The 22,172-nt window shown below is 42.2% G+C and overlaps 1 protein-coding gene across 6 annotated transcripts in view; it reads left to right on the top strand.

The window, feature by feature from the left end:
* dop1b (DOP1 leucine zipper like protein B) overlaps positions 1-17,662 on the top strand; it is a 50,554-nt gene extending 32,892 nt beyond the window's left edge. For 3 of the 6 annotated variants that reach the window (XM_036139201.1, XM_036139200.1, XM_036139202.1), the window contains exons 16-38: positions 1,264-1,535; positions 1,634-1,786; positions 1,896-1,996; positions 3,466-3,656; positions 3,758-5,339; positions 6,880-6,979; positions 7,082-7,273; positions 7,448-7,570; positions 7,670-7,804; positions 7,891-7,946; positions 8,030-8,134; positions 8,227-8,293; positions 8,384-8,546; positions 11,298-11,380; positions 11,496-11,605; positions 11,701-11,850; positions 14,667-14,728; positions 14,856-14,984; positions 15,083-15,219; positions 15,313-15,368; positions 15,459-15,602; positions 15,683-15,815; positions 16,569-16,826. In XM_036139201.1, the coding sequence (XP_035995094.1) occupies positions 1,264-1,535; positions 1,634-1,786; positions 1,896-1,996; positions 3,466-3,656; positions 3,758-5,339; positions 6,880-6,979; positions 7,082-7,273; positions 7,448-7,570; positions 7,670-7,804; positions 7,891-7,946; positions 8,030-8,134; positions 8,227-8,293; positions 8,384-8,546; positions 11,298-11,380; positions 11,496-11,605; positions 11,701-11,850; positions 14,667-14,728; positions 14,856-14,984; positions 15,083-15,219; positions 15,313-15,368; positions 15,459-15,602; positions 15,683-15,815; positions 16,569-16,826 (4,502 nt within the window). Of the gene's footprint in view, positions 1-1,263; positions 1,536-1,633; positions 1,787-1,895; positions 1,997-3,465; positions 3,657-3,757; positions 5,340-6,879; positions 6,980-7,081; positions 7,274-7,447; positions 7,571-7,669; positions 7,805-7,890; positions 7,947-8,029; positions 8,135-8,226; positions 8,294-8,383; positions 8,547-11,297; positions 11,381-11,495; positions 11,606-11,700; positions 11,851-14,666; positions 14,729-14,855; positions 14,985-15,082; positions 15,220-15,312; positions 15,369-15,458; positions 15,603-15,682; positions 15,816-16,568 lie in introns of all 6 variants that reach the window. The other 3 variants (XM_036139205.1, XM_036139203.1, XM_036139204.1) reach the window with 3 other exon arrangements.
* Positions 17,663-22,172: the final 4,510 nt, after the last annotated feature.

Here is a 22,172-nt window from a genome sequence, read left to right as displayed (position 1 = left end):
TATATTCACAATGTAGTGTGCATCTTCGATATGTTTGCTGTGTCGTCAACGACTGATGTGCTTTCGCCTTTCGGTGGCGTTCTTAGCCTTTTTCTAAAAATCTTAAAAAAAGGACCATTTTCTGGAGTTGTCCTGTTGACTCATTCTCCCGGCTGAGCTGTGGATCTCAGGCTCTGATTAACGCTCTCCAGCTTGTCAGCTTATAGGTGGGCAGTCATGTCTAAACAGGTTTGCAGTTGTCTCAAACGTCTTTTAATTTTCGGATTATGGGTTGAACAGAGCAAACCTCTGGGGCCTTCACAGCTATATTGTATGTACTGAGGTTAGACTGCACACGGGTGGACTCCCTTTATCAGATAGATGAATTCTTAATGGGGTTTGTTGCACTTGATTTATTCAGGGCGGTCATCGTAAAGTAACCTCACCTGCAAGCTGAATTCTCGCCGTATTTGTTTGTTCGCAAACACGCGAGGGTCCAATTTGTATGGCTCCCGCTTCAACCATTTGTGTCGAAACTAAAAACTGTTCGGGCCAATCACATTGCAGTATTGAGGTTTAAGGCGGGACATCCGCATGCGATAAAAGCAAGAGCTTTAATCTATCTATCTATCTATCTATCTATCTATCTATCTATCTATCTATCTATCTATCTATCTATCTATCTATCTATCTATCTATCTATCTATCTATCTATCTATCTATCTATCTATCTATCTATCTATCTATCTATGGCAACGCAGGAGGACGCACGCCTAGCTGCTGCTGTCACATCTGTTTTGTAAGAATCCACGATTTCATCTTTGAAAGAACAGCTTACCTTCTTGTGGTTTCTCATGATACGTGCTGCGTACGTTTTAATTTGATACCGTGATAGGCTAAAACCATCATTGGATAGGTTGGCACTAGGTGTCGCTTCATCCAATCAGCTCAGAGAGTTCTGCTGACGTCCCTCCTTTCCACAAACGGATTCAGACCCAGAGTCCCAGCTACACATTATCAATCTGACTGATAATGTAGTGAAGGGGGCTAAACACAAATATACTGCATCCCTTTGCTTCATCTCACAGTTATACACTACATTGCGTTGATCTATCACACACTAGCCCAATAAAATACTGAAGTCTGTGTCATGTATTTCCTTGTAACGTGCAAAATGTGGAACATCTCAAGTGGTATGAATACTTTTACATAGTGTTTTAAGTCAACACTGCTTTAAAATGCCATCATAAGTCATCAAATGTTGTTTTTTTTTATTTGTTTTAGGCAGTGACGTGGACAGCCTGCCGGTATGGCTGAGGTCCCTGATGATTCTGTGCTGCATGTCCCGGGACTACAGCATCCAGCACACCGCGGTGGCGTCCCTGCTGGAGCTCATCAACCACTCCCAGTCCTTAGCGCTGGTCATCGAGGACAAGCACAGGCGCTACCAGAGCTCCGACGCCAACCCTCTGAGTGGGCGGCTGCAGATGGTCAGCGTGCCGCCCGTCTCTCCAGTCCTGCTGCGAGCCATAGAGGAAGGCACAGACTTCTTTCAGGTCAGATTATCAAAAAAGGGGGAACCATTGCCGTGACTAAGACCCGTTTGATGAAGGCCTTTATCTGAGGTGTGCGCTTGCCTCTGCTTGTAACCCAGAGATTGTCCCGGGTGCTGTGGAGTCAACTGGACACAGAGCAGAGGGAGCAGCACGTTTCCTGCGTAGATCTGTTTTACAGGCTGCACTGTTTGGCTCCCTCGGCATCCATCTGTGAGGACATCATCTGCCAGGCGCTGCTGCACAAAGACAAGGTTCACACAGTTTGTTTGTTTTTGTTTTTTTCCCCTCGTTCTCTTCTTAATTTTATATTAAACTAACACAGGAAGCAGAAAATATGATACGTGTTTTTTTGTTCCCCAGGCAGTTCGGCTGGAAGCTCTGCACCGCTTCACGGTGCTGTGGCACCTGACCCGGGAGATTCAGAGCAACAGGACCATGTCTCTAAGTCGATCCTTTGACCGGTAAATTCATCCTAAAATTCATTTTTAAAGGCCAAACCCTCAGTAAGGAACCAGGAAGCCATTCTTGGGGAATGTTGATGGTTTAAATATTAAAACGACAAATAGGAACACATTTCCGTGCAGCCAGCAGCAGGATAGTGTAAAACCATTTTTTACTGATGTAGATATATTTAGGAGTGAATGGAAGCAGCTGATTTGAATTAGTATTGATCTTAAAAATGTTAACTGCATGAAATACTAAACATGTCAGAAATTATGGGGAATTCTCCTCTCAGTTGTTAATGTTACAGTCAGCGATGCTCTGATCATTTTTTTTTCTTTTTTAGGTCTGATGTGCTGCTTCAGATTTTATATCTTTTTAATCTACAACCTAATTAATTTGTGTAAACTTTGTCTTGAATGATCCATTAAATCTGACCTTTCAATCTCTGATCAGAGCTGATTTTGATCCCAGGCTCAATTGGTGCATCTCTAGTTGCAATTCACACACAGACATTAGGTCTAAGCTTAAATATTATATCAACATAATATTAACAGCAAAGTGGTTATCTCTTTGGACTCTGTTATATGAAGAGACAACTTTCTTAAAAAAAATAAACTTTCTAGTTTATAGTTGACGACAAGCCATCAGAACATAGATTACCTATAGATTTACTGGGCAAAAGTCTTCATGCCCCTCTAACTTGTTCATGTTACTACGACAAACCTTGATCTGTTTTATTAGGATTTTATTTGATGAGCAACACAAAGTAGCACACACTGGTTAAGTTGAAAGAAAATTATAGTTTTCACATTAGAAAAATAAAAATACAAAAACTGTTGCTTATGTTTTCACCCTCTTTAACTCTGATACCGTGAAAAAAACACCCAGTTCAACCTACTGCTTCTAGCTTACTGCAAAAACGGAACTTAAAATAAGTAAATGTTCTTAAAATGAGTGTATTTGTCCCTGATTTGAGCAGGTAAAAAAGATGATTTGCCAATGGAATAAGAGTTTTTCACTTAAAATAGGAACAACTTATCTCCATCATCTTGTTTCAAGTGCAGGATGTCTAATTATCTTATTTTAGGGGTTAAAATACTCATTCCATTGGCAGATAATGTCATTTACCTGCTCAAATCAAGGACAAATACACTCACTTTAAGAACATTTTACTTATTTTTAGATCCGTTTTTGCAGTGAGATGTCACCTGAGCTCTTCTATGAAGGCCTCAGAGGTTTGTTAGCGAACATCAGGGAACAAAACTCTTCATGAAGACCAGGTCAGTGATAAGATGGCATGAATACAAGCGTGCATGCAACGCTTCTAGACTTTTGCTTGTGAATAATCTTTCCTCTCCACCATTCTGTGCTAACTGCATTGGTCTTCGGTATAAAATTCCCAAAATGTGACGAAATCTAAAAATGTCCAGGCCTATCGAATGCTGTTGCCAGGCCCTGCCGTCCATTTTCTACTGTTGTGTTTAAGGTCCCTGTGTGTTGTGGTGGACAGCCTGACCTCCTCCGATGGCTCGATAAGTGCCGCCGCTCAGTGTTGGCTGGTTAGAGCTCTGTCCCTGAACGACGTGATCCGCATCCTGGAGCCTATTCTGCTGCTGCTGCTTCACCCGTCCACCCAGCGCTGCTCCATCCAGAGCGTCAAGCAGAACCTCACCGCCGGTAAGCGAGTTCACCCCGAGCCTTGTAAGGGTTACTCCCGTTCAGGCTTTAAGGTTTCCTGTGCTCGTGGTTAACTTGGCTGTGCTTGTCGTTTTTTTAAGGTGACCTGAGGCTTTTAAGCAGCAGAGGTTTGATTAAAACCTCCCGGGCCTCCGCAGACGCGGCGGCAGCCGACGTGACCGCGTTGAACAGCCTGAGCGTCGTGGACCGAGAAGCTCTGTGGACTGAGTTGGACAGCGGGCCAGAGCCAGAGAGGCCCGCGGACTCTTTGGCGGCGTCGAGGAGTGAGAGCGAGAAGACGGAGGAGGAGGAGGTCAGAGAGGAGGAAGAGGAGGAGGGTGTCAGTGAGCACACGGAGTCAGCGGACACCAGCGGAGCCCAGGTTTCCTCGGAGAACTCCAGCTCGGGTTCTGCGCCGCCCAGCAGCGTCGAGGAGGGAGGCCTGGTGAACGGCCTGCGGAGGGTAGAGTCTGAGCACACGCAGGCGTCCGACTCCCTGTCCAGCGAAGACGAGGAGGACCTAGAGCTGGAGGCCATGGCCAGGTCCCGCCTGCTGAAGCAGGAGCGCGAGAAGCGGGACGCCATCGACTCTCTGTTCCGCCACGTGCTGCTGTACTCCACGGCGGGCGGCTGGCGCCGTCTGCTGCAGGGCCTGGCGCTGCTCGACAGCCTGCTACGCAGCAGCCCCGACTGCCACCTGGTGGACGCCCTGTGCGGCACGTCGCTGGACACCAGCTCGGCGGCGCACCTCAACCTGGTCTCCAACCTCCTGCAGCGCCACCAGCAGGCTCAGGACGGCAAGCGCTTCTACGGCTGCCTGCTTTCGCCCGCCTCCTCCCCCTCGGCGCCCCCCTCCCTCCTCGTCGAACTGCTGGTGTCGCTCTGCCTGCGAATCCTGCGCTCGCACTACCCGTCCTACTTGGCCGTGACCCCCCTGGACCTGCAGGGCAACCGGGAGGCCCAGGTGAAGAGCGTGACGGTGCTGACGCGGATAGTCAACCAGCTCTGCTTCACGGTGCGGGGGCAGGAGTGCAGCAAGGCCGCCCTGGAATCAATCCACAGACTCCTGACGTGCTGCAAGGTGCAGCAGCATGCCCTGCTGTCCCTGTCCGCGTCCATGTACAGCAGCCAAAAGGCGGCAGATAAGGGGTCCTCCAAGGGAGCCGAGCTGCTGGACGAGGACGGAGGCCTGTCGGAGGAGAGTTTGGTGAACCTGGGTGCGGCAGGCGGGCAGGAGCAGTGCCCCTTGCAGATCGAGCTGCTGAAGTTGCTCCAGGCTCTCATAGTGCTGGAATACCACGTGTGGCCGGGCGGGGTGGCGTCGGCGGCCGGCGGCGCGTCTGGCCAGCCCGGAGATCCCCGCGAGTCCTCGCCGGCCTCCACCCCGCTGGCCCGCGAGTGGCAAACGGCCGTGCTCTTCCAGCAGTCCATCAAAGCCGGCCAGTACGTCCAAAGCCACCCCATCACAGCCCAGGGCATGTTTGTGTCCGCCGCCGCCAGAGCCCTGCAGCCTCAGTACGGCTACGCCATGCACCCCCACTGGGTGTCGCTGCTGTGCTCCTCCCTGCCGTACCTGGGCCGCTCCCTGGGGATCATCGTGTCGCCGCTCATCGGCCAGATCTGCAGGAACGTGGACGAGCTGGTGAAGCTCCACGAGCACGACGGAGGGAAGACCGCTCACAGGTAGCCTCTTTCTGCATTTACTCATTAACGCTCGCTGCAAAAACTGATCTAAACATAAGTAAAACGTTCTTAAAGTCAATGTATTTGACCTTGATTTGAGCAGGTGAATAGGATTATTTGCCAATGGAATTAGTATTTTTACCCCTAAAATAAGATAATTAGATATACTGCACTTGAAATAAGATGAGGGAGGTGAGTTGTTCCTATTTTAAGTGCAAACATCTTATTCTATTGCCAAATAGTCTTATTTACCTGCTCAAATGAAGGAAAACTACACAAATTTCAAGAAAATTTTACTTACTTTGAGTTCCCTTTTTACAGTGCTGCGAAATAGCTTGACCATTACACTGCAAAAAGGAACTAAAAGTAAGTACAATTTTCTTGAAATTAGTGTATTTTTCTTTGATTTGAGCAGGTAAATAAGACTATCTACCAGTGGAACGAGTATTTTTACCCCTAAAATAAGATAATTATATAACCTGCACTTGAAATAAGACGGTGGAGATGAATTGTTCTTATTTTAAGTGCGAAAATCTTATTCCATTGGCAAATAGTCTTATTTACCTGCTTAAATCAAGGAAAAATACACAAATTTCAAGAAAATTTTACTTACTTTGAGTTCCGTTTTTACAGTGTAGTTGGTCATAGCAGCATTGATGTGGGCAGTATCAATATCAGTAAAGGCTGCTTGGATGCAAAGTATGAAAGCCTGGTAGGCTTCACTCTACCTGATGATAATATATTTGGCAGGTTGGATGGATGCTCACTGTGCCGCTGCCAAGAAGCCAAACCTGATGGGTGGGGATGTTGTGATCAGAGAAACAAATGCATGGGAGGGGAATTGGGAGTTAATAGCTAATTTATTAGACATGCTTCCTGTAAAAACCTGATGTTTCAGATAGTTGGCAATTTAATTATTAAATTAAAAAAATTTCTTCAAGTGCGACAATACTGAATTTCAAGTGGAAAATTAACTGCAAAAAATATTTCTAGATAACTAACCTGTAGAGTTTAAGGAACTTTGCAAACACGTTGCTAATCCTGTTATAGTTGGGTTAATGTTTCTGCCGTAACTTTTATTAACCAAGTTACTATAGAAACGCTTAGTTTAGTCGAAAGGACGTGTGCTGATTTGTTAAAAAATTTTAATGGTAAAAAACTGAATTTGGGGGGAAAAAATGCATCAAAATAAGGGAATAAAACTGAACATCTCTCAAGGTCTAAAGTACACATATGTTATACTTTAAAAGTTATTTTACAATAAAGTTTTCTTCTTTTAGAATTAAGATTAGATTTTTTTTTTAAATAAAGAAAATGTTGAAGTGTTTATTTTCCTTTTGCTTGAAACCAAGGCAAACATTTTAAACAAATATTGGATCATAAAGTAATTTGCTGAAAACCCTGCGAGTCACCACCTGATATTTCTGTGTATTTCTAGTCATAATAAAGATGGATGTCTTATTATTAATACCCGTTTAGTTTCAGGAAAACGTTAAGAATCAGCTTTGCTCTGAATAATTATTTTACTTTACTTTGACAGCGTTAACAGCAGGAGGGAGAACATCGCTCCCGACTACCCTTTGACTCTGCTGGAAGGCCTCACCACCATCACACATTATTGTCTCCTCGACAACAAAAAGGTCCGTCACTCCTACACAGAACCCTGTCATGGGACCTACAATCGTTAAATCCCGGTTTTTGTTTTTCCTTTGCTCTTACTCTCGTTCCCTCTTCTTCGCCAGTCTCTGGTGGCCTGTGATCCCGTGGACGTCCGTAACGCACGCAACACCGTGCTGGAGGCGCTGCCCCACATGCTCAGCAGCATGGCGTTGTTGTGGGGCGTGGTCGTGAGGGAGGAGCTTCAGAAACGCTCGCCCGACTCGGGCCACAGCAGCAAACACGCCTCTACCTCTGTGTACTTCAAAAGCTCCAAGGTGTGCACATGTTTCTTTTACTTTTTGAATTGAGAAAGCTTCCTGGAGAGGAAGCGAAACGTCTTCAAACTACGGAAAACAAGTCCAGTTGCTTTGTTTTTTTTACTTTTTTTTGGAATGACTCTTTAACTTGACCGTTTAAGAATTGAATACATTCGTCGTGTGCCCCGTCAGATGCTGCGGCAGCGGATTCTGCAGTTTCTGCTCCCTCTAACCGGACATTATGGGGTTCAGCTGATGGCTTCAGTGGGAGTAGTGTGGAGCAACAGGAGGGGCAAAAGGAGACATAAAAACAAAGTCAGTCACTACCATTTGACGAAAGATCCAACCTTGTTTCCAATACTGTGACTGATGTATGGGTTCCTCTCCTTGTGCTTGTTGTCTGTCTGTCTTTAGGTCTTGCCTGTAGCCAGCGAGGCCCGTCTGATCATCGTGGAGCTCATAAAATCGCTTCACACCCTGAACACCGAGACGATCCTACACCTGGTTAAAGAAGTCGTGAAGAGACCGCATCAGATCAAAGGCGAACAGGTACGTCTGCACACACGGGTCAAGATATGAAGGACTTTCACTGTAGATGATTTTTACCTTTAAGCTTCTACGTTTCTCCCCTTCAGAAGGCAACGCTGGTCGACATTCCCATGCTGCAGTTCAGCTATGCCTACATCCAGAGGTAAGGATAGACGTCGGCATCGGGAAGACGGACATTGTTCCGTTCCTGTTCGTCCTCGCAGTAATCCGTGTGTCTGCTCGCAGCATTTCAGCTGCGGCTCTGCAGGAAAACGTCGCTCCCCTCCTCGGCCTCTTAAGGGAGTCCGTTCAGCTCAACCTGGCGCCGCCCGGACATTTCTTACTGCTGGGGTCGGTTCTCGTCTATCAACACAAAACATGTCCTTCTGGAAGGTTCGCAGTAATTCGTGAATGAGCCTCCGTCTCAATTTTTTATCTCGCAGAATCCTAAATGACTTTGTCAATCGTCTCCCCAACCTGGACAACAAGAAGGACTCCAAAGATCTGCAGGTAAGATAGCACAGTCTCTGCAGGCAGCCGGTGCTCTGTTTAGAGCAGCGGCAGGTGGAGGTAAGATGCTTTGCTTATTGAACCTTTGAGCAGGAGGTGACCCAGCGGATCCTGGAGGCGGTGGGCGGGATCGCAGGCTCCTCTCTGGAGCAGACCAGCTGGCTCAGCCGAAGCCTGGAGGTCAAAGTGCAGCCACAGATTTGCCAGGAAGCCGAAGAACCGGATGACGCAGATGTGGACGGGGATCACTGTGGTAATTTTAGAGGCTTCAGACAATGCATACATAATATTAACCTAAAAAATACATACTAGAGCCACACGGTCTCGTGGAGGGGAGTTAAAAAATTATGCTGTTGAAGCAAATGTTTAATAACCTGACTCTAGCCAGATGTATGTAGCTCCGCCTAGCTCCACTCATCCATCTGGGACCTCTCCATAGGAATTGCGTTTCAGAAGGCTGGGCCTTATCAAAAATCCTTGCATATGATTGGATAAGCCACTTGTCTGTCATCTTTATCGACGTGCTATTTCAACCACTCACACCGAAGCTAACCCGTGACGCTGATGAGAGCGATGCAGGAAAAAACAAAACTTTTTTTTTTTTAAATATGTTTGCGGCTCTAGTGGCACGCGTTTTATTGACAGTGAGCTGACAGGAAGACGGGGGAAGACAGGCGGCAAAACGCCGCGGGTCGGAGTCGATCCCAGGACGACCGCGTCGAGGACTAAAGGCCTCCTAATATGGTTTGCGCTAACCGCTCCACCAGGGGCGCGCCCCGGAAAACAAAACTTGCCAAATGCGGTCGGGAGAAGGGCAAAAACATCGTTTCCACCAACAAAAGCCTTCAGAGCCGTTCTCTGATGTTCTTTTAATGAAACAATATCAGGTAGATTGGACAACACGGAAGAAATAGCAGCATCAATGTTAACGCTTGTTTCCTCGATGCGAGCTGCCATTGCTTTTTTTCACGGTCGCTTCTCCACTACGTCACATCTATGAAACTCCAGCCCTGCGTCCTGATTGGCTGGACAATAAAATTGGTTGGAGAAATTACTCTCTATGGGAGATGTCTCAGGTGGATGTGAGTGAAGCTAGGCGGAGCGAAATTCAGCTGGCTAGGGTCAGGTTAAATGTTTAATGCTTTACAAGTAATTTCGTTAAAGACTTTTTGTAACAAACTGAACTAATCCAGTCCATAAACAAGGCGTAGTTTGCCACTGCAGTTAGAGTTACATACAGACTTTTAATGACTTTTGGGCTTTTGACTGATGCAACACATTTTAATGACTTGGAAACACAGAGTATTGGGGGCACATGTTTGAATTTATTGTGGATTTTCTTCAATCCATAGAGGGTCAATATTATGCATACATGCTCAAATACAATTGTCTGTCTTTTAGGTAGTCCTCATAAAAGGTTTAACTTTTTTTTATTTGAAGCTAGGGTCTACCAAATTTAGCTCCTGTTCCTTCACTTTTCATGAGGTCAACAGTAAGAACTCTTACCGTGGGAAGGAAATTCGGACAGCCTTTAATTCCGACGTCATTACAAGATGGAAACTCAGATGGATGATTCTAGTCAAATCCAGGCCTACAGCCTTCCTGAGAACAAACTACAAAGTGCGCGCTCTCTTCTCTCCGGACATTTTTGTTAATTTCCGAGAGGTGGGCTGTACTGATACGTCATGCAAAGGATTGTGGGATTCCTTATAGCTCCTTAGCGCCAGTGAGGGACATGGTGAGGTTCCTATGCTAGAGGAGCTGTGAGAAGAAGTATACAGGCTTCTTTTACCTACCTCCTCCTCTACTCACTGCACTATTCAGACAGCGACAGCTGATGCACGTCCACTTTGGCTGAAGAGTCCTCATTTGTCTGAGTTTTTGCACTGGATGCCCTGACTGATGCATCCAGTATTTGAACTCTGGTCCCGTGAAATAAAGTCAAAGACATAAACCACTGCGAGGACTGGAGGGACGCCGCACTCAGAACAAGGAGGAAGCAATGGGAACTCTGAAGATTTAAAATGAAGAATTTTAGATTTGCACAAATCCAGTCACTTGTCTTTTTTTTAATCAATTTCTAGTTCAAATGGCAAATTCGGAAATCCTTTTTTAGATTATTATATTTACAAACAAACTATTTGGATGTGAAAGCACCTTTTCCCAAGACTTGACGAATAAGATGAAGCCATTACCTTCAGATAGGAGGAAATTGGTTTGGATGCAGAAACATCCCAGGAACCACTGATGAACTTCATATAGCTTCAGAACACGTTAAGAAAATGTATTCGATCTCAATAAGGGCTTTAGATTGATTTAAAAATATTTTGTAATATGTATTTTATGAGACTCTAAGAAAAACTTATGGCGACTATCAACCCTAAAGCTACAAACTTTGAAATAGTGGAGGCTGCATATGGCAGGATGTGGCGTAGTAAGCAATACTGATATTGGCTTTGCCACTGAATTTTGAAGAGACAAAAACACTTAAAAAAAACATGTTTTTTATCTGACCAAACTATAATACCCCTAATACCACTTTTCCAAGTCATTATAAAACATGAAATTAGTTACACGATTCAGGAAAACTCCACCGAGGCTCATGCCACCAGAAGCTGGTGGGACACAGTGTCACTCTTCACAGTATAGTCAGTTTTCCATCAACATGCATTTAAAGTACACTCCAAAATGGACATCTTTAAGGATTTGAACCTACATGCACAATTTAGAACCTGTGTTGAGCTGAAGAATTTTTTAATAAATTCACATTTATCTGCCTGTTTTTGTTTTTCTTATATTTAATCCTATATATAAAACTTCTTCTATAAAGACTCCCAACTTGAAAAAAAATGGAAATAATGATCAGTCCTCTGTTTTAGGCTCAGATGAAAATTATTTAAAACCTTAATATATAACATTCCCATCAATAAGTGTATATGAACCTTTTGACTGAAGCTTTTTACATTTTTTTTAAATGCTCTTTTTTTTATTTTCATTTCCACAGAGTCAGTAACTCAGGCGAACGCCATGGTCTCCTCCTCCGCTCCCTCGGTGTACAGTGTGCAGGCTCTTACGCTGCTTGCAGAGGTGGACTTTTATTTACATATGATTATCTCTTCATATACGAGGCAAATGAGATGTTGACTTTGCGTTTTGATGTGTGCCGTTAAATCCCCGTTCTTCTCTCTTTCTCCGCCTGTAGATCTTGGCGCCCCTTCTGGACATGGTCTACCGTAGCGATGAGAAGGAAAAAGCTGTTCCCCTCATCTCACGTCTCCTCTATTATGTTTTCCCTTACCTCAAGAACCACAGGTAAAAAAAACCCGATGCATAATCCTGTTTCATGCCTGCAGCCTCGCTGTCGCTGGGTTTACCCGACTCCCTCGTGTCGATCTTCTGCCCTGCAGTGCCTACAACATGCCCAGCTTTGCAGCCGGAGCTCAGCTGCTCAGTAGCCTCAGTGGGTACGCCTGCACCAAAAGGGCCTGGAAGAAGGAGGTGTTTGAGCTCTTCATGGACCCGCTCTTCTTCACCATGGATGCCTCCTGTGCACACAGGTGAGTGTGAGCATGCATTCATTTGCCGTATCGGAGTTTTAAAAGTTTTTAAACATTCAGGATTCAAAGCTGTGGAAGAGATTTTACGTTGGTTCGTTTTTAAAGTCATTTTAGTAAAGATGCTGAGGATATAAAAGATTTCTGAAGCGTTATGGAGCATAGAGCAACGCAGCTATCCCCTTTGCTCACTGCCGGTCAGCTGGCTTGAAACAAGACCGCTACACGTTTCTCTTGCTCACAGGAAAAATGACTGAGGCTGTTTGGACAAATTTCTAGTCCCGAAAAACCCCGATAGTCCTCTTGTGGAAGCTGAATGAGCTCCACCCATCATTCTTACTATGGTGACGCTGTTTTAAACCTAGTTGGTGAGCTATAAGCTTCATTTATGTTAATATATGATCATCTGTGATAGCCTTTGTGTTTAAAATGAAGGCAGTTAGAGGGTGTTACATACTTATACCTTTATTTTAAACCATGAAACTGTGATGCTTTTGCTCAGTTTTATTACACTGCAAAAACAGAACTTAAAATGAGTAAAATGTTCTTAAAATGAGTGTATTTGTCCTTGATTTGAGCAGGTATATAAGATTATTTGCCAATGGAATAAAATGTTTGCACTTAAAATAGGAACAACTCATCTCCATCACCTTATTTCAAGTGCAGGATGTCTAATTATCTTTTTTTGGGGGTCAAAATACTCATTCTGTTGGCAAATAATCTTTTTTACCTGCTCAAATCAAGGACAAATACACTAACTTTAAGAACATTTTACTTATTTTTAGACCCGTTTTTGCAGTGTATAACTTAAGCATCTCATAGGGACCCATGGTTGGTCATTACTTTTCTCTGTTTTATGAACTCCAGTAGAATTCAACAACACCTTCAGGAAGCCCATTATAATGTAACAATGAAATGGACAGGAGCCACGTTTTACCTGGAGGTTGACTTCTTTGTAATAAGTCCATCGCTGCTGGATAGTGGGAACACAGATGCTTTATATTCACAGGCTTACTGCTGTGCAGCTCAAATGTTCTGCTTTATATTTGGGTTACATTAGTCCCTCTGATGTGTTTCAATACGTAGAAATTTGCAGGCATGGGTGTTTGAAATTTAAATTGACTGGCAGCTCCTAATCAGTCTATCTGTGTCGGGGGTTTTCTTTCTCAGTTTGCGGCGGATAACGCCTGCAGAGGCATATCAGCTTCTTCTAACCTCTGCTGAACAGCAAAAACAGCTCAAATCTTTGCAGATTCTATATCACGTGACCCCGTGCGATGCATTTGCAGCACCGTGCAATGCACTTCTCTCCATTTGTTGCAATGGCAGGAATCCCCGAAGTAATTACGGTTCAAGTTGTTGCTACTGAGTTAAAGAAAAAGGAAGTAGATCTACAAAAAAATTAATGTGCAATCAAATTATTTAAAGCTGATAAAGAGGGACTGTGGGTTCATAGACCGCACCTTTTGCTAACATTCAGTGAGTTTGATTCAGACATCTCTGTTCCCTTGTTCTATTAATCATTAGTTGACACTGACAGTAATGAGGCTGAAGCTTTTTGTCCCAGCAGCCTGGCTAGCATTTTTACTAGCTTTACATCGTGAGTGGCGACAGAAAAATAAGCAATTTGGAGTTGACTTTTCAGACTGTCTTTAGTTTCTTCTGTTCGCAATTGTCTTTATTAGCATTGCTAACCAATTGATAAAATTATCAGACAGCATGGGATTAATTTTCACTGTTATGCTGATGACACTCAGCTATATTTATCCATAATTCCTGATGAATCCAATCAATTACTTCGACTGCAGTCATGTCTTGATGACATCAAAAGCTGGATGACTTTAAATTTCCTGCATTTAAATTCTGACAAGACAGAAGTTGTAATCTTTGGACCAGAGTCCTCAAAAAATACACTTTGTAATCAATTACTTAATCTGGATGGCAATAATTTGGCCTGTGGTGATAAAGTAAAAAATATTGGTGTTATTTTTGACCAAGACATGTCATTTAAATCCCATATTAAACAGTTTTCCAGAGTTTCCTTTTTTTCCACCTCAGGAATATCGGCAAAATTAGAAACATTCTGTCCAGGAGTGATGCTGAAAAACTAGTCCATGCATTTGTTACTTCAAGGCTGGACTATTGTAATTCTTTACTATCAGGAAGTCTACAAAGTTCAGTTTGAAGCCTTCAGCTTCAACAAGAGGGATCATATTTCTCCAATTTTAGCTTCCCTTCATTGGCTTCCTGTTAAAACAAGAATAGAATTTAAAATTCTTCTTCTAACGTATAAAGCTCTTAATAATCAAGCTCCATCATATATTAGAGCTCTGATTACCCCGTATGTTCCTAACAGAGCACTTCGCTCTCAGACTGCAGGTCTGCTGGTGGTTCCTAGAATCTCTAAAAGTAGAATGGGAGGCAGATCCGATTTCCACTCCGTACTATTGACACAAGTTAAGGCGCTGATTCATCTTACTGCCAGCTTCATTTCACTTTTTCTTTGTGAAGAGCCTAAATGAATGTGAAATAGTTCTTTACTGTTTTAATTACCTTTTTATGAGAGCTTGCTATTCTGCAACATTGTATATGGGGAAACACAATGGATAGCATGAGGATGTTTACATTTTAAAGCTAAATAGAGAATAACACCCAACATTTAATAGGTTTATTTTTCCCAGATTCCATTATCTTTAGTCACCTAGGTTGTTTTTATATGGGAAAAGTCACAGCACACTTTGCTGCCTTAAATCACATCACATTTGATTCCATGGTTCTCTTATGTCTGCAGTCAATGCCTTGTTTTCTTTATTTTACAGTTGGAAATCAATTATTGACCATCTACTGACTCATGAGAAGACCATGTTTAAAGACCTGATGGGTGAGTGCAAGTTGTTGCGTAACAGCCTTTCTGAGATTGAGAAGAAATGTCTGTTCTCGAAAATGTGACGCAGAGCTTTCCAAACCTCTAATATCAATTAAACTTTTTATATTTGTTCGCACTACAGGCATGCAGAGCAGCTCCCTGAAGCTGTTCCCCAGTGCCGACCAGAAGCCCATGCTGCTGAAACGGCAGGCGTTCGCCATGTTCAGCGGCGAACTTGACCAGTATCACCTCTACCTTCCACTTATTCAAGGTGGGCTACTTTTACCAGATATCAGTGTGGAGTTTTCGTACCCGTGTCCACGCTACCCGAGTTAAAAAAAATCAACCGGTCCTTGCGTTGCCTTTCAGAGCGCCTCACGGAGACTTTGCGCATGAACCCGAGCGCTGCTGTCTGCGCCCAGATGTTCTTGATGTTCCGTGTCCTCCTGCTGCGGATCTCATCCCAGCACCTGACGTCACTTTGGCCCATAATGGTCACAGAACTTGTAAGTTACCTTTTTGATGCCATATACTGTATTATCCACAGAATCGTCTTTTTATAAAAACCTTTGTTTTTAATCTTTTTTTTTTTTCTTTAGATACGGATATTTGCACGTTTGGAGAAATCTCTGCAGCCAGATAAAGAAGTCTCAAAGTGAGTTTTTAATCGTTGTTTTTGTTCCACGCGTACTTATGAACTTTAATTTTAAAGGCGTGTGTATTTCTTTGTTCGCGCCCACCCAAGGTTGGCCAAAGTGGTGCGTGGAGCTCTTGACAGAAACGGACCAGTCAACTTCTCTCAGGCCGAGTTGGACATGTACCTGTCAGCCTGCAAGTTCCTGGACACTTCCTTGGCTTTTCCTCCGGAGAAGATGCCACTCTTTCAGATGTAAGGGAACCGGAACACGTGTGAAACATTTAGTCAATATATTAGTTTCTAATGCTGCGATCTAATTGCTCATCCTGCAGGTATCGGTGGGCATTTGTCCCTGAGGTGGATGTGAGCCGCTACAGCGGTCCAGAAAATGCCCTGATTGAAGGCGAACAGGAATGCACGCCACATGTTGTCAGAGTCCTGGAAGGCATACAGCAGCGCTATGGGGTAAGGGACCCGAGATGGAGAGATCAATTTTATCCTCTTTTATCAGCACCTGAGTGGACCTTCATTCCAAAACGCATGTGTGGCTAAAGTGTGCAAGAAATAAACTAAATTAAATTGACAGGGAAAGAAGGTTCAAATGTGTAGAAGAAATTAAATGTTCACTTATATACAGAAAGCCTGTAATTTATTTATTTATTTTCTTTCACATTCTTTTTTCAGGTATCACATTACACATGTCAGCTTAAATAATAATACATATGATTTAGCAATGGCATCTAGGTGTTACTCGATTGTATCTGTTGCTTTATGTCTGTTGGTTGTGCTGTTCTTTTTGTGTCTCTTTCCAGGTGATGAAGCAGACGGAGAACGTTTTATCATTCTCTTCCTTTTATCTCTTCTTTCTTTCACCTCTTCTCTTTCTTTTTTTTTCTCTTCTTGTTCTTCCTTTACTCTCCTACTTTCCCATTTTAGTGTCCATATAATTTGAAATTCTCCCTGCAGGAATCACAATAAAACCATTTACATGCATAAATAAAGTGGAGCACTATGGCGAAAGCTGATTGCTCCACTTGTGAAAGCAAAATCTGTCGAGCTCTATCTGGCATTAAGACAACAATTCTTATTGCCACATTGCTAGACAGGACACTGGGAGAAAAAAAAATGTGTAGAAGGTAATATGTTTTTGCTTGTGTTGTAGATGAAAAACCACTGAGAGCTTTCAAATGTCTCCTGTTTTTTTTTCTTTTTTTCCAGGCACTAAACGAGCTGAGTGGGGAGTCCTCCACCGAGCACTTGGAGTTCCCCCTCCTCTTTCAGGCCTCCCTGTCCTCCATCACCCAGCTCCTGCCTTTCCTACGCACCCTTTGCTGTTCCTTCCAGGCCCCTCCCGCCTGCAGCCAGCCTGCTGCCCACTTCCCCGTAGCCGACTACCCCGCAGCCAGTTCACACACCGTCCTGCACAGACTCGAGGACATCATTGAAAACGAGTTCCTGGACTCCATGGAAAGTTAAAAGCTGAGCTTCTTCAGCAGCAGACGTGGAAAAAGACCTAAAATGGGCACAGCCAGTGATAATGTTGTGTTGTGAAGTTGTGGTAAAGGAAAGGTTCTGGAAATGTGATTTAAAACAAATATATTTTAGCCTTTCTGGTTGCATCCCTGGATGCATTTCTGAACTGCTTTTACTGGGAAAAACTAAGGGACTCTGTGGTTTTTGTATCCACTGGGCTTTTAATGTGAAAAAATATGAAGGAATTAAGCTTTGTTTTTGTCCAAAGAAGAGATATTGCCACAGCTTAAAGTCACTAATTTATTATGTTTAATGTCAATAAAGGCAGCCAGGTATCCTTGAGTCAGGTTACTTATGGACTAATCAAGGCATGCAACTTATGATCATGATAGTACAGTCAACAGATTTTAGTCCAGCAAATAAAAAAAAGTTACTGTGAAGAACCGTATTAGGCGCCAATAGTGTTTTCCTTAACTACTCACCTGCTGTCTGTTTCTTCAGGTATAACAATCTGTCTTAAGAATGTAAAACTCCAGATCTTAGAAATGTATCTTAATTTATGCCACAACTTTTCTGGGTAAGCAGAGGAATGTGCTCCGTGTGCATTGGGGAAACTCTTTGAAAATAATGTCTGTGCCTCAACCTAATACGTGCTTGCAGTTTTTGGTGATGAAGGGAAATCGATTGAACTTTCCTAGTTTTTATTCGTGCATAGTTTTTACAGCTGCCAATGTCTGTTTTGTTCCTGCACATCTGAATGTTCCTGTAAATTGTTCATGTTAAAAGGACCACGTCAAGTTTTGATGCAATACAAAAATAAAACAACTCATTAAATTAAACAAATTGAACTTCTGTTTTGTTTGTTCTGTTTGGTTACTTGTATGTTGCGCTTACATCAGTTCATTCAATGTCTTATTTACATTTACTGCTTTCTAGAGATTTCCCAGATTATGGATTTTATTGTGGATTTCCAGATTATGGTTTTTATCTAAGGAGACCAAGCAGCTTGCATCGGGTTACTTTTGCAGCGTTCACCCCTCCTGGATGAGCATGTAGCAACAATGAACAATTGCCTGCAATGAGTTGTTGACTTTGCAGCAATCCCTCTGACAGTATAGAGAAGGAAAACTCCAGCAGAACCAGACTCAGTGTGTACGGCCATCTGCCACGACTTTGGAGACCCAATATGTAGCCTATAAAGATAAAAGGCCCAAAATTTCACCAGAATTTTAACAGTTTCAAATAAATCAGTCTCCTCCCCTGTGAGAGAAACCATAGTTCAGCCTGATCTACGATCCAGATATTTATTTGATGGATTATTTTATCTTTAAATAAAACTCAAGTAATGTTTACATTTACAATATTTTTATTTTTTGTTTAATTGGGTGCTATTTTTTTATTTATTTATTTTTATTTTGTCAAAAACTTCCCTGACCTCCTAAACTACAACTAATTAATCATTACATCACAGGGTAAATATTACTTTTCACTTAATTTAGGAAGTAAAAAAACCCCGCCAGAAGCAGTTTGGTTAAAATATGTATTATTTTACATTACAGCGCGGTCACCATCACTGATGTGTATGGGGTGCCCCCAGAGACATAAATCAAAATTAACTTCCATATACACATGTTAAATTAAACTCTTCCATATAATATAGTGAAAACCGTGCACAAACACTAGTGAAAAGCTCTCACATACACTAGTGAAAACATTTACCTCTTATATAACCTACTGAAAACCTTGCATAAACACTAGTGAAAAGCTCTCACATGAACTAGTGAAAACATTTACCTCTTATATAACCTACTCAAATGTTCTCATACAAAGTAGTGAGAACTGTTCATATAAAACTGGTGAAAAGCTTTACCTTTCATATACACTACTGAAAAGCTTTCATATACACTACTGAAAAGCTTTCATATACACTACTGAAAAGCTTTCATAAACACTACTGAAAAGCTCTCACACACACTACTGAAAAGCTTTCATATACACTATTGAAAAAGCTTTATATACACTACTGAAAAAGCTCTCATATACACTACTGAAAAGCTTTCATATACACTACTGAAAAGCTTTCATATACACTATTGAAAAAGCTTTTATATACACTACTGAAAAGCTCTCACACACACTACTGAAAAGCTTTCATATACACTACTGAAAAAGCTTTCATATACACTACTGAAAAAGCTCTCATATACACTATTGAAAAAGCTCTCACAACACACTACTGAAAAAGCTTTCATATACACTATTGAAAAAGCTTTTATATACACTACTGAAAAGCTCTCACACACACTACTGAAAAGCTTTCATATACACTACTGAAAAAGCTTTCATATACACTACTGAAAAAGCTTTCATATACACTACTGAAAAGCTTTCATATACACTACTGAAAAGCTTTCATATACACTACTTGAAAAAGCTTTCATATACACTACTGAAAAAAGCTTTCATACACACTACTAAAAAAGATTTCATACCCACTACTGAAATAGCGGTTTAGCATTGTAGCATTTGACAGGATAAGCTAAATAAAGTTGAGTAATGGCCCCTGCTTCTGTAAGGTGTTCAGCGGGTAGCTGAGGCAGTAGCGATGGGTCGATGAGGCGTCATGAAATGTTTCGACACATTGCCAAACTGTATTGATACTGTGTCACTGAATACTGACACCTGCTGGACATTAAAAATCCCTACAGGCAACCTAGTTGACAGCGTTAACTGACACTGATTAGATGACCTAGTATACACAATAATACAATTTAAGTCATTGTATGTTGCATTGTATTATTTCATATTTTCATTTGAATTTAAAATATCTTTGATTTTTTTATACAGTCAATAAATTAATGTGAACCTGTATCATAACGTAATACCCTCTAAGTAAACATGTTGTGAATGAGGATGCTTGTGGACCTGGCATTTTTTATTTATTTTTTTTACAAATTTTTATTCAAAAAAATAAGTTGATTTTCTACGTTTTGATATCGAATTTGTTACGCTTTTTTTGATATCACTTCTCCAACTGTAGAAGACAACCCAATGAAGCACAGATGATGCTGGAGTGCAGAGAATTGTAATGAAAGAGGCAGGAAGAGGTTTGGACAGACTGTCTTTTGATTTTTCCAGTCTATCATAGGATCTTGGGACCCTCTGCCAAGTATCTGTGCACCTCCTGGATGGCATTAGCTGTGGCACTTTGGGTCTGCCTGCCCACTTCGATGTCAAATGTTGCTAAATGTTATGTAAAAAGAACAAATTGGCATTTTAGTTCATGATTTATAAACAACAAACTGCCCAATAACATGCCTGAAGTAGGGGCAGACAGCTTTTGTGAGATGGTCCTGGCCTGGGGGCTCATTGGGGTCGTCAGATGATTTATTTGCATATTCTCAGCCGCACATCGCTTTTCTAAAATAACGAGGGAACACGCTCATGTTCTGAACAATTTCTTTGTGCTGCTCTTCATTTTTATGCCAACGGCCACTTTTTAATAACGTAGGAGACCCCAGAAAATCTCTCAGAGGCAACTGTATGTTGCGCTGTCAGAAATGTTACTCAGTTACACTTTAAAAGGTGTTCCATAGTCAGAGACCCACAAGATTAATAAAATACCTATGCAGATGAAAGCAATAATGTATTCTGTATCAAATTTCGGCACTTCCAACTCTAATTTCCATTCATATCAGCCTATGTAGTTGTAAAGTGAGGTTGGCACATTAAACATCTACAAGACAATCAGGGTCAACTCATTTTTAGGATTGGTGAAACAATGGCAAAAAGATGAGCATATCAGTTATTTCAATAACACACACATCCCATCATTATTGCATATGTTGAATATTGCCAATTAATGCTTTAGTTGACTACTGTTAAACATAAAACTTTAACTTAACCTTGCCTGGTTTAAACTGTATTTTATCATGATTTGCTGCCATGTCCTTTCAATGCTTTTAGTAATCAATGCCCCCCCACAAACCTTTGTGTTGAAACTAGAGAAGTGTGAGGAAACTGCTTTAAATTCTCCATCACATAACTTTCATATTGCGCATGCATTGACTTTTTCAAAAAATTCTCTTGCGGTTTTCAGCAGCAATGGTATTGTTTCTTATGGTTTAATATTGTTCATATGCCTTCTTTAAAAATGTTTAATTTCTACTCGCAGGACGACTGCGCAGTTCCAAAGCTTTTCTTTTCGTTGCCATGGTGATATCGAGTTATGTGCGGTTCCATTGATCGGGCTTTTTTCATGCTCGTGTTCACGTTCAACGCATGGTTGATCGACGCTGTGTTTAGTTACCTGACTTATATCATCTGTTTTGAAATCAGAATCGCTGAGTATGACAGAGTGATGGAGAACTACTCAGAGCAGCAGCTTCCCACTCAGGGTAGATCAGCCGTTTTTCTGACACAAGGGTCAGAACAAAGACGCACAGCGCAACCTGCCCAACCATAAAGTCGTCTGCCAAATCCATCAGTGGTGCGCTCCGATCAGCACCTGGCGCTCACAGAGCGAGACTGCGGAACACCATCTCACCAGAGTTGTAAAATGGTTTAAAAAAAACGAACAGTTCAGCTTGGCTTTTATTTACTGCGCTGCATAGCTTTGCTGTGCGTGCTGAATCCAGATGCGCGAATGCACACGCGCGCAGCTTAGAGGGAAACAGAACACTGCTTATAAACACAGTTTAGCGCGTCAGTCAGTTCGAAACAGTTCCTGTATCAATCACGTGACTTTTCCATAGCGATACGCGCATCGACACGGGTTTTGCTCTAGGAGCTCGACTCATGCGCCGACGCATCGGTGTTGCCGGACCAATCACGACTCAGCAGTAATCAATTATTATATTTGATAAAATATCGGCCGGAGATTGCACAAAATGTACGGAGCTAACCGGAGTCATAGAACATAATATAAGAGTAGACGCGTCGTTGGGCGGGTTCTGCCTATGCTGCGATGCGTCAGAGCGTCCGCCATCTTAAATGTGGCAAATCGGCAGTTACTCAGTCACTTAAACAGTATCAGAGGGACTTTAATCTATGAATATACTTTGTATTCGTTGTATTTCTTTTTGTAATATTACAAGTTTATTTTCGTATCCCTTTAGCTTCATTCTCCTGAATGTATTCTCCTAAAGAATAAAATAATTAAAATAATCTAACCTGGCCCTATTACTCCAGGAGTGAAATAATTCTGCAAACTGTGATTATTCTGGAAATGTTCCCCCTTAATTCTCATAATATGATGTTTTTATCATAACATTATCACTTTTGTGTTTGTTAGTTTATTTTTACTTTAGGACTTTTTTTTCCTCATTTATTAATTTTACCTCTTTAATA

Source organism: Fundulus heteroclitus, chromosome 7 (genome assembly GCF_011125445.2).
Source record: "Fundulus heteroclitus isolate FHET01 chromosome 7, MU-UCD_Fhet_4.1, whole genome shotgun sequence".
In the NCBI taxonomy this organism is placed as follows: Eukaryota; Metazoa; Chordata; class Actinopteri; order Cyprinodontiformes; family Fundulidae; genus Fundulus; species Fundulus heteroclitus.
This window is presented reverse-complemented; position numbering and strand designations above follow the sequence as displayed.